Consider the following 13,017-nt stretch of genomic DNA (forward strand, 5'->3'; position numbering starts at 1 on the left):
AACAAACGGAAAAAGATGAGTAAAGAAGAAAAGTTTCAGTTTTAATCAGCAGCACAACTGATAAAAACGTGTTCTTGAAACTGAAATGGTTCTTGACTGCTTATCTTACCCTCCAAAATGATCAAACAACAACCAAAATTTGAATCAATGCATTGTACAATAATTCCCATTCCCTTTTTCCAGGTATTGTGCATCAATATGAGATAGGAGAACAAAACTGGATTTCTTGAAAGCAACCAGAAAGCTAGAAATAAAACAGGCCGGTACTCGCCCAGGATCTCCGCTGATAGTTGAGGTCCGCACTCAAGCGACCGGTTACCATTCATAGAAACTTGCGGACCTATAACTGCAGCAATTTTATGTCAGTGTGTTACCAAAACTGCATAGCTGAATCGAACGCTTAGACAGCACAACGCACTGCGGATTTCTGACGAACACGCGAAAATCTGTACACACTTTTCACTAACGGACAAAATCAAAATTGAGTGTTATATTTGCGTTATAATTCTTTTTATTTATTTGTTTCCAGTAGCTATGATATTGTTCTAATTCCTAAATGAGAATAATGTGCGCCAATGTCGCGTGAATTTTAACGACGTTTTAGTAGGCCGTTTTGTAAATTTCGACAGACCAATACAAGTTTCTAATAAAGTAACATTTCTCCGCTATCTGAACGGATATATTAATTTGAATATGTAGAAATGCCTTTTAATTTATTTTATCAGAAATTTTTACTGATTCGCAGTGACGATATTTCATGAGTTTTATTCAACGCAAAATAACATAGACACGACAGAATAATACAACGAATCGCAAAGATATTGTTCACTTTTTATTTCACGGTGACGATAATAACGATCAAAGCCAACACGAGATAATAATCAAAATGAAGCCAATTTGGAAATTTGGGTTGCGAATTCATTCCTATAATTTTCCTCAGCGTCTTGTCGCCGATGATCGCACAGTAGCTTTCGAGTTTGTCGAACAGAACGCGCAGTTCCACGAAATTTAAAAAAACTTCTATGTCCACCAAGAAGTGCATGACTTGATACATGCGTGATAAAAAGAACCGACATTTGGGTGTAGATGCATGTAGATCGGCTCAACCGTTAAGACGCTACAGCTTTGACACATAGAAAGACAAACAAACAGAACGACCGAGAATAAGGGTCTCCTATAGCAGAGATCCAATATATATACCGCCATATAAGTATAGCAGTATTGATGATGCCACAGTTTCATTGCTCATAGCTTATATATTTTCGATCTCATTTTCTTATGTGAAGAACAAGATATTACTATTGATCCTCATATAGGAATTAAATCAAAATTTGGCTTGTCTATCTTCCTTCACGTTTGAATCATAGAGTGAGACATCAATTTAACAAAATGAGTAATTTTGGTAAATAGCAGTAAATCAGTTGTATGATAAAAGCATATTGTGTATTGAATGTGTGCGTAAAGTCATGTGTATCGGAGCATGGTTTGTTACGTCAATTTAACTTGTTATTAGTTATACACATCGTTTTTTACATTTTAGCATTGACATTCCAGTATAGTTTTTGGACAATAGATGTTCAGTCGTCTGTGATACTGTAACTCTTTCTTCGCAGCGTTGAAATGATAAGAGATTTTGGAGAGTTCATTCTAGGTAAAGGCAAATACGATAGCCCTCAATTTGGGTATGTAATAACTGTGATCGAATAAAATTACATCGGTATGCTTGGCCGTGATGTGTTCCATACATGTCAACTTTTTAGTCAGACGAAATCGCGATTACGCCCGAATTAGAAAGTACAGTACTTTAACTGCTGTCTCGCCAAGGTGACAAAAGCTTCGACCATCATTCTCACTAAGCGTGACAGCTTTCCCAAGAGGGGAACATTAATAGCACCAATCGTTCCTCGAGTAAACGTGGTAATGGCTGCATTAGAAATCTACCAGATGTAAATGCAAGACATCGATTATATTATTAAAAGCTGTCAATATTTAGTATTGACAAATATTGAAAGACTATAGGTGCGTAAATTCAATCGTCGAACCGAGATTAGAAATTTGGCGAGGCGTATCTGCTGTGTAATATGGCAACGCAGGGTCTTTTCGTAGATAGTTATCAGCGAAGAAGCATTTCTACTATAAGAAAGTGTATTTTAAAAGTGTTTTGAGAAAGTCAGGAAAAATAGACTATAGGTTAACAATATATAATTTGTACAATTTTTATAACCCATTGGTGTTTCTCGTAATGATTATGCTTGAGCAATTGACTAACTGGGAACGGTATTGAAACATCCGTAAATTTGAAAGTAGTACAATAATATCAATAAAAGTATTAAGTTTATTGAAAAAGCGCTTAATGCCATACAGACCAGCATTCTAACTAGTTTATCTCCACATCTAAAGTTCCATCGCGATTGAAATTTATATATACTCTAAATTATTTTATCGCTATGAACCTTCACTGTATATATATTTGTTCGAATGACAATTATACCTCGCGATTGCCAGTAAATTCACAGGCTAAAGTAATGAAATGAGCTAGATTTTCCTGATGATACTTCCAAGCTTACACTTCCATGAGAAGACATTCCGTTGGTCTGTTTAATTGAATTGACACGTAAATATCATTCCCAGAATTGTGTTTTGTAGTTAGAAAATATATTTTTAGCGTTTGATAAAAGCAAAAGTAATAAACGCAAAAGCAATTCAAAGTCATAAATTTCTTTATTTAGCCTAAATTTGCGTCAGTCCTAAAAATGACGCCAAATGCAGATCAAAGTTATGACAAACGGAAAAGGTCAATCAATCACAACGTGGATTTCAAGCAGAAGCTGTCAAAAGCTTTCACGGATTTATCGTTCGAACGAAAAATTTACCTCGTTTTATTGCTTACCACCGCCGTGGCATCTGTGGCAAACATTTTTTTCGAATCAGTCGAAATAGAAGCCAAATTGAAAAATGGAAAATTGAACCGAGTCCTGGGACTTGGCTGGCGAACATTGAGTCGTAAACAAGATATTGCTGATTTTGAATGGACTTTTTGGTTTTCTGATCTTCGTGAAAGTATTATTGCAGCCTTGGTTGGACACGTCATCATCAGCTACTTTGCATCACGATATCTGAAGCCGGTAAGTTATGAATCACCTAACGCTTGACAATTGCCATGCAGCTTATATAAAATATAGGTATTACCTATAATAACCTATGATATAGTATTGAATATTGATTGATATGTACAGTCACAGGTCGACCACTCATTAATGAATCATGCTCGTCTTAATATGGTAATGAAGACATATATATATGACTTGTGAGTCTGATGGTGAATATCTATAGATTATAGGTATATTGAATACTGACAAATTTCATTTGATGCCAACATTATGCATTTGATTTATAACATCATAAAACATACTTATTCCGGGTTGGGTTAGGGTCATATGAGTTTCAAATCAACAAACAAATTAGTTCAGACTTTGAACCATTTAAGGCAGGGGTCGGCAACCTTTTGTCGCTCGCGGGCCAAAATTGAATTTGCAAGTCATTGGCGGGCCGCACATATTTTTGGAAAGTTAAAAATCGAATGGATGACCGATGAATCACATTTTATCACACAGATCAGAAGTTAAATTTTAAGCAGCGCCCGTAGACTGATCATTTGAATATTTTTTGCGCCAATAAACCATTTGCACTTAGCATCAACTTTTCTGCGTTTTGTTGCCATTTGTCTAAATTATAATTAAATTATAGGCTCATTAAACGAGTAATTGTGAATTATATACTTGTTACGTTATAATAACATTTAGTCTACAAATAAATTCTTTTGCGTAAAGAAGATAATCGACAAAACAGCTATAATTTGTTACTATAATTCAGTGAAGCGTCACGGGCCGGATTATATCACTCCGCGGGCCGAATCCGGCCCGCGGGTCGTAGGTTGCCGACCCCTGATTTAAGGGGATATTGGAAATTTGCTTTAAAAATTGCTGAGGATAAATAGAAAAGCATATAATGTATCTACATGAGAAACAGAAACTTTTTCGTTTTGGCCGATTCATTGTTTAGAATCTCGACACACTTATATTGCGACATCGATATGATTATGTGCAATGTTTCGTTACTGAACTTTTAGATCCGGGATTTTTTGGGCTTAGCCCAGTTCAATCCCGAACAAAAAGGCTCACTAAAAATTGAGAACATCATACACAACTTTATTACCTGAACTTATTATTACTAAGACTGAGTAGGCCTGCTATAATGTAATTTTAACGGCTAAGCTTAAGGTATTTATTAACATAACGATAATATTGTTTCACAGGTTCGACATACATTACAAGCGTTGTATTGCATTTATTGGGTGAGAGCCGCTCTCGGACCAACATTCATTCTAATCGTCGTCTCATACTGCGCAACTTTCTACGTCGTTTCAGCACTTTCTAAATCCCGATTGATGTGTTGGATATTGACTATTACAAGCATTCTACTTCTTCATTTTGATAGTTTTTACATGGAAGTACGTGGTTTATGTTAATATGACTACTACTCTTTACCATTAAATTTGTTTCCGATATCCTAATTGTTGTTTAAAATTGAAGCCGACTAATTTGTCGTGTCATATTAGCATAAGTATATTCATAATTGGCTTCAAAAATATAATAAATAGAATGTGACTTTGAAAATATTACCTTCATAACTTTTTTTTAACTTGACTTTACTCTTTATTTTTGATAACATTGTAACCGAAATAGTAACATTCTGGGCGACTTGGTCGTGATTGCTTTGAATAAACAAATGATTATATTTTGTGGACTTTTTTATATTGGAGTGTTTCTGATTTATAAACCCAGAAAAGACAAACATCTGAATTGTGCTCATATAATCGTCAGAAAAGTTTGTGTTTGGAAAACTGTAATACATCATGATTAAAGAACCAAAAAGGCGACCACATTTTAAAATAAATAAAACCCTTTTAGCAATCTTGAACCATTGGAAGTAATTGACCAAGTAGTTAAAGAGAAGAGCGATTTTATCACAACAACAATAAAAACAAGAATTCTAACAACAAGAACATGATAACAAAACGATCTGTATGTTCATTTCGTGTTCACTAACGTTCACCTCGTATAAATTAATTCATTTATATTTTTCTATGTCTGTCTTGAAAATTGTATTATTTGTCTCACATTTTCTGTGTTTAAGGTTCTTCCATCAACAATCGAAGTCGATGGCACATTTTTATCTCTTGCATACGTGTCTTTGGGATTCGTTACACTCAGATGCTGCAGTTATGCATTTGAAAGCATTGATGATCGAAGTTCGAAAAAAGGTCAACAGTACGGATTCCACAGGCTTCTACAATACAACTTCTATTTACCATACTTCTTTTTCGGTCCTGTCATGACATACGATGTCTATATAGATGAGGTAATTTTTTGCATCTTTTTCTAATTTGTAACGTCTGACTTGGTGATCTTGCCAAGCACGTCTTAAGAAGTGGATGTTTTTTCTATGTTGCAGGCAGAGAGTATCTAAAATAGAGCAGTAATTTTATTGGCATGTATGATTTCTCAAATCATGCTCGAAGCACAAAATATCAATGACATTAGCGTTACAATAAGCTGCCACTCTCCAATGATCCGATTGTAGAGTTATTTCTGTCCTAATTACGCTCTTATATAGGAAATTAAGGCAAGTCCTCCAATCCCACATTATTTGGGGATCGCTATATAGGAGTAAATTCCATAAAAATAAGGAATTTCTTTAAAAAAATATTTTTTTGAAAAATTTGTGAACAGGCAAATGACTCTATGCAAAATCGATGAGAACTTGTTACTGATTATCTCTTTTAACTTCCCTACGGCAGACCAGGGAAAGAGAACCGCTAGATCAAAATACTGACCATGTAATAGGTCTTATAAAGAATGATTTATTACATTTGAACTTGGTGTAGAAAGGGTGTCGAATTACGGTTGGCTCAGAGTTTATCAGCCGACATTTCTGCATTTTATCCAGGTCACACGGATTGCTTCGAATTCTATGGACGTGTAAAAATAGTCTACCGAAAGTCATTTATAAGAATGTTGTTGTCAGTGTTGCAGTTTCAACTGCTCATTGATTGCGCTAATCTTTCAGTCTGTTTTGAATTCTGTGGTCATTTTGTTGTTTGTTCACGTTTAGTATAAAATGTATACACCAGTTGTATAAAGTTGAAGATTGTTATTGAGGACGATGTAACACCTAGAATGCCCGTGACAATACGTGCCTTGGTATCTCTTTGTTATTCATATTTGCACTGCACCTACGTGTCAGTCACCGACAAGTATTTTCATAATGATCTCGAGCTTAAAGCCCGTTTAGAAGTATCTGGTCCTGTTTTGTCTTGTGTGTTTGTTTTTTGTACAATAGCGAATATATTATTCATTCATTTTTCTTTTCAATCCGTGTCAGTGATCCGTAATATATATTCAGTTACCAGTTTGTTATAATCCTTAATTAGATATTTTAATTCTCAGACAATGCCAACACATTCAAAAGACAACTTGCTCAATATTTTCAAAGAAGTTGCAAAAACCATGGCTGGGATCGCCGTTATTGATTTTCTTCTACATTTTGTTCACGTATCGTCAGTTGCGTTGGATTTGGAGTATATGCAAACTGGACCGGTCTATGTAGTAGGTTAGACATTTTAAAACGAATATTTTGCCTCAAAATATTTATTTATAATATTAGGTGTATTATTTGTTGCTTCTTTGGCCAAACAAAACTTATGATAGAAAAGGAGAGGTACGTCAACAAACCTCAGGTGCGCAATCATGGGTGTTATCCCAGCTGACAAGCGGTGTCCTGAAGTGTATTGTAGCAGAACGCGTTAGCTCTGCCATAGCTACCTTGGGATCCCCGAGTAAACAGCGAATTTCGCTGAAAATTTTACCAGTTTTGAAGAAAGCTTAATCGACTCGTTTCTGAAGTATTTAATCTTGGCTAAACCATTTCCATCACCTGCTTTACGAATATATATATTTACTAGTTTCTGGTGTGATATGAAACAACTTATGATTCAATTGTTTTTAGGTTTTCTACTATTTGCAAACGTCATGCTAGACTGGATGAAAGCTTGGGTATTATACGGAGTGACATCTAATGTTTCCAACGTTGTTGATGGATACAAAAGAGCACCTCAAGGCCCGAAATGTCTAGCAACAATTTGTACATTTGCTGATACATATTTTGACAGAGGAATACAGCATTGGGTATGTAGGTAAGAGAATATTTCACTTGTTTTGATTTCTATCTGAAATATCAGTTTGTGTTTACTAGCAAAGATTAGATTATTCAAATATATATGGTCGCCATATGGGCGTTCTGTATATTTTGTAATACGCTCAAATAAAAGGGTATTGATTTCTTTATTCAAACTGGTCAGATGATTCAACTACTGCTATTCTCAACGCATAAAAGGTGTTTTGTATGGGGTTTGCCGAAACTATAGTTTCATGATAAATGACCTGCTTGTATTATGCCAAGAGAAAATCTTTTGATATACTTTATACATTACAATTACGAATAAAGTTTTTCCGATTTCGCTTGTGAACAAAGTAAATCCAAGAAGTCATACTTTATTTATCTAAATTCCAAAACTTTTACAGATATATTTACGATCCAGTTGGAGAACACCACTCAAATGTAACAAAAGAAACTATAGCTTCAGTTCTCACTTTTATATTCGTGACTTTGTGGCAAGGACCTGGCATACAGGTTATTATTTGGGCCACATTAAACTGTCTTGGCTTGACTTTTGAATTTTTCCTTGGAACTATTACACCACAAGAAGACAAATCAAAAAAGGTAAATTAGAGATTTATATTACTTCACTAAACACTTTTATCAAACACAATGCTTCACTTTATCCAGAATAATTTCACTATGTTGCTTACTCCAGACACTTAAGTTCCGTATCAAAAACATAAATAAATAAACAAATACAAAAATAGTCTCATTAAATATTAATAAATGTGTACACGCTGCCATGGAGGAGGGTTTCCATGGAAATAAATTTATAAAAAAAAAACAGCCTAATTTTGGATTAGATACCGGCCCTGTAAAACTCTATATTTACTCAAATATACCTGCGCCCTCGTCCATCTTAAAGTAGTGAAAACGTGGATTCAGTAGGTCCAGTTGTTGATAGAAGAATCGATTTTGTTTTGACACAATTTAGTATACAAAAGCAAAGGTCCACTTTGTGTTCAACAAGCTAGGTAGTAATCATATAATTCCCAGATATCCAGTCTCAAAAGGTGTATGGGAATCGAATTATGATTAAAAAATGATATCTCTGGAATTTCTGCATCTTCCCAGAAACAACCAAAGAGTTTTTCTACGGAGTGCTTCAAATAATAGAACTTCATACTCTGGCTTGCTTCTTTGTTATTGTTGTATAAACAGTACAGACTCAAGCCGTTTACATATATAACTATTACTAATTTAAATTTGAATGTGCTTTTTTAGAGATTGGTTGCATTCATTTTGGGATTGAATTACTGGTGCATACTTCTCTTCAACACTGTAGGAATTAGTGGAATGGAGACGGCGAGAATAAGCGCAAAAGCTATGTTTTTCAACGGTGGGTATAAATAACCAGGGAAAAGTGGCTTCCTATTATGCATTAACTGAGTTCATCTGCGCCAATAGACTAATATACAGGTAGCTTAATCGTGTATTTATCACATAGAATAGCTACAAACCGCTCAGTAGCATGATGTCTTTCTCTCTGAGGAACGAACATTTACTAATGTTACATATACACACGACTACTGTCACATTAAGATTGTCCTAGTTTTTACAAAAATACGATGTAGGGGTGATCAAACCATTAAATATGTCTTTTGTGGTACATAATATCGTTATAGCATTTTTAGTTGATGCTCTGTATCGCCACCTTGCAGACTATTGATTAGAATTGACTGTTGTCCGAGCGTAAAACTGAAGGCTGCTTTACGAATATTTTGATCATCAATGAAAATAGTCTACGCAAACAAGCATCAAGAGCAATATATTTTTTTTCAATTTCTGGCTAATGGTAAAATCACACCCACACTACAATTGTTAGTAACAGAAGGTAGGTCAGCTTCACGCTGGCTGCCATCACTTCTTACTTGCCCAAAATTTGTGTTTCGTTTGGTATTTTTAGTAAAAGTTATACATATCAAAGTTACTCATACTTCAATTTTATTTTTTTGTTTTTTTAACAGGTAGCTTATGGAATTTTACTGTTGCTGTTGTCCTGGGTTATTGCTACGCAGCTTTCATCACATTATCTCCAACATCTAAAGATAAAACAGAGTAAAGAAAATTTCACGACCGCGGAGGGAATATAATATTTCACATGCTTATAACTTGAAAGGCATAATACCTGGCACAACATGTTTTAAGTTGACGACTGGTTCATCTATTCTATTTTATTGGTGCCTTCAATATAGTCTCAAATAAGTTGATATCGGGTTCTCATTTTTATTTTGTTGTTGTTATCTTTTAGAGGAGAAATTAACAGGCACAAGGCTCAAACAGAACTGGTCGTATATAAATGTTTGGAATCGATTTGCCAAAGAAACAGCGAATAGTTTCCATTTCTTTATTTTATGCTTACCTGATATATATATATATATATGCATAAACGTTGTATGTTAAAATATATATATTTTATCATTGTGGAATCTTGTTTATAATTTACGTCATTGGTATATAACATGAAGTGTAACTAGAAATACGTAGCAAATCAGTCTCTTTAATCTCATTAATTACTTATTGATTTTAATCGGTAAATATGTTGGTGTTTGTCTGTTTGTTTGTCTGTTTGTTTGTCTGTTTGTCTGTCTGTCTGTTAGATGCACGCGATATCTCACGAAAGCGAGATTGAATCTGCTCCAGATCTTGCATGTGCATTCATCATATGTCGTACCAGAAGCCTATTGATTTTGGTTGAATTATGTCGAATTATTAGCGAGTTATTAATTAATTAGTGATGGGACACAAGGTGTAACTATGGAGTAGGAGCGCTGTTTTGGGGATCCCCTAACTTTCAATCGATAAGTCTTCGGTCTCTGACCAATATTCTCGTTTTGGTTTTGTTAGCTTATATATATATATATTTTAGATATGATTAGCTGGCCGACGGATCGCGTTAAATAACGAATCTTTTTCAAATAAGGCATAATTTCATGCGGTGAATTTTCCTAAAACGAATGGAGACATATCTGCAAGTGAAACAATTGCGAACATTCCACACATATCACATACCATGATGCATGGTTTGGTATACATGTTACATTTATATTTATTACAAAAGTGAAATGGCCTTGAAATCATTAATAAATCGTATATGGCACTTCTGTTGCGGGTATCATAGCATGTCCAACATGTTAACAACAAATAAATTCGTTACAAAATGTATTTTAGATAGAACAGAGTTGAACTTTTGGACTAAATTAGAAAATCTGGCCGGATTCAAATTTGCCAAGCGGATTCTGTACGCCATCGCGCACAAAAACGAATTCCCTAGAGCCCACAGAAATTTTTGAAATAAATAAAATTAATACCTTTCTAGCAAAAATGCAGTCTTTGACCACTGAAAATTTCAGAGCAATTAGTCCAGTAGTAGTCCAGTCATTTCATAAGAATAGGATAAAGAATTCTAACAACAGCAATATTAAAACGATCTATATACCCATTGCGTGATCATCTAGCGGAAGGAATTTGTTGCGAAATTCGGGAAAGTCCAACAAGATAATTTAAGGATAACTACATTAGATACGCCAGGCGGTTTTATCGGAAGGTTAATACCTTTAGATGAAAGTTTCCCATGGTGAGGCAACTGCCGATTTCAACAGTTGAACATTGCGAATTTGAATACAAAATCAGATTTTTTTGTATATGGAAATACACTTTTTGTTTTATATATATTATACAACTACAGACAAATGATATTCATTCATGGCAATTCGACATGACGATGATCTATGAACAGAAACTTTGTAGGTGATAGTTGTTTCCTGCAGGAATTTACTTTTTGAACCATTGCAATAGCAGCATTTTCATAATAGTTATACAAAACAGTAAAATTTATTATTGGTGGGGAAAGTCTCACCAGATTCCCCAAGACATTAACAATCTTATTTATATATTAGGTTTGTAAATTGGATCTAATTTGTGTTAATAATTCATAAAATATAGATATAAACCGGTTGATAGCTACATCTTCTGTATTGCCACTCGTGTTTACAATATATTTCAGAATTTGAATGAAAACTTCCACGATGGAGTAGTATAACTTCCGTTAAAATCAACTGACTCATATCCTTAAATCCATAGTGCTTCACACCTATATATAATAAATACTAAATATAGGAAGTAAGGACAGGAAAATGAAACTAGAACCCAAATGTAAAATGATGTTGATCATTCTTAATATTGAAATTGTTTGCATATTAGGCACCACTAGTATTAAATTTCATCGACAATCGCCAGTCATTGTTTTTTATATTATATATACCTTAATAACACTCTGTTTAGCGTAGTTCATAGCGGATAATAGAGTAGAAACGACCCGATTAGGTAAACAATATGGTTTCCGAGCAGCACCAGATCCGTTCACAGCGTTCGTGAAATCGTGAAAATCTATGGCCGTTATATTTTTTCAAACTATTAGTTCTAAGGAAACAGGCCAGACAAACACAGGTAACACAGTGGAGCAAAGATATTATTGGGATTGTTTTAAATTTGAAATAATCCTTGACTCAACTAAAGTGTGTAAACAATTGTCGAATTATCATAAAAGAATTAACGGTTAAATCAGTGAAACAGAAGCGACAAGACTGTTGAATAACAAATTGATTCAATGCCAATTTCATCAAAACTGAAATAAATACGGAAACTTTCAAGCATTTGTTGCCAAAGCTTTTAGTCATAGATACCGATTCAACTTAGAGATACGCGAGTCCAAACCAAGTGAGATAAATGAATGTCATAGCCACGGAAGCAATATTGACTATAAACCACACAAAATAAGTAAAAAAGTATTGGAAGTCATGCAATATTCAATGCTTAGTTCGATTTGATTTCATACTATGCGATACTAGCTTTGTGGGAAACGCTTCCTGAAATTATCAAAATAAAATTTGTGTCAAATGATGCCAATAACCATTAAATTAGAGCGTACCTGCTTGCTTGCAATTCCTATGCTTGTCAGCCTTTATGTGCCGTAGTTGTGAAAATTTCATAGTTTTAATCTAGCTTTTGGATCATGCTTGTACATCGAATGGTCATTTGGTAATCTATTAGAACAGACACCACCTCTCTGTTGAGTAGCGCTTATCATGGGTAATTAGTCTAGGTATTTATCAACAAAATTAGGCAGACGCCGGCTGTCATTTTGGTGATAGAAAACAAACATACGCTCATCAGTGTGCTGATTTCCTGATGCTGGGTTGTTGAGCAGCAGGGTTGCCCGTTTTCCGATAGCTCAGTTGAAACTTGTGTAAGTAATTTAAAACGAGCATAAGGCCAGCATAGATCAGGATGTATTTATTTCTTTGTTATGTGGTATATTTCATTTTATTAATGTTCATATCGCAGAATAGGGTTCCACACTTCTTCCAGTGAAACGCAAATCGAATAAGCGGCTTAGTCATATCACGAACGGGTAGCTCGACCACGAATTAAATAGAACAAACCATTTAATGCTCGCGTCATATAGTTAATAAGTCTACGTTAGTATAATATGATACTATATTGCTTGATTACCTATATTGAAATAGCATTCTTCATAGAAATTTGAAAGGTGATATTGAACGCTGCTTTTGCGCTGGTGCTACATTTATCTTACGTTTGCGTATTATGCGAGAAACTCTGTGTCAAGCGGAATAATTTCTCAGCCTCGGATCATAGATAAGCCAAATAGTATATCACTAATATATGTATAATGTCTGATCTACGTTTTTGTTTAGTGTAGAAGAGCGGCAAAAA

General features: G+C 34.5%; 1 protein-coding gene across 1 annotated transcript; it reads left to right on the forward strand.

Moving 5' to 3' along the window:
• The first annotated feature begins 2,611 nt into the window (after nt 1-2,611).
• On the forward strand, nt 2,612-9,826 carry LOC120333418 (protein-cysteine N-palmitoyltransferase HHAT-like protein). Its single transcript, XM_039400838.2, has 8 exons — nt 2,612-3,125; nt 4,316-4,510; nt 5,197-5,421; nt 6,510-6,672; nt 7,069-7,255; nt 7,644-7,842; nt 8,506-8,620; nt 9,249-9,826. The coding sequence occupies exons 1-8, from the start codon at nt 2,754-2,756 to the stop codon at nt 9,341-9,343; spliced, it is 1,551 nt and encodes a 516-aa protein (XP_039256772.2). The 5' UTR covers nt 2,612-2,753; the 3' UTR covers nt 9,344-9,826.
• Nucleotides 9,827-13,017: the final 3,191 nt, after the last annotated feature.

The sequence above is a fragment of the Styela clava genome, chromosome 13 (assembly GCF_964204865.1).
Source record: "Styela clava chromosome 13, kaStyClav1.hap1.2, whole genome shotgun sequence".
In the NCBI taxonomy this organism is placed as follows: Eukaryota; Metazoa; Chordata; class Ascidiacea; order Stolidobranchia; family Styelidae; genus Styela; species Styela clava.

Bases quoted from the DNA above. Each gene is read 5' to 3' on its own strand.
- LOC120333418 (XM_039400838.2), top strand. From the start codon at position 2,754: ATGACGCCAAATGCAGATCAAAGTTATGACAAACGGAAAAGGTCAATC. The intron at 4,511-5,196 runs GTACGTGGTTTA...TCTGTGTTTAAG, and splicing joins TTGATAGTTTTTACATGGAA to GTTCTTCCATCAACAATCGA. The intron at 7,256-7,643 runs GTAAGAGAATAT...AAACTTTTACAG, and splicing joins ATACAGCATTGGGTATGTAG to ATATATTTACGATCCAGTTG.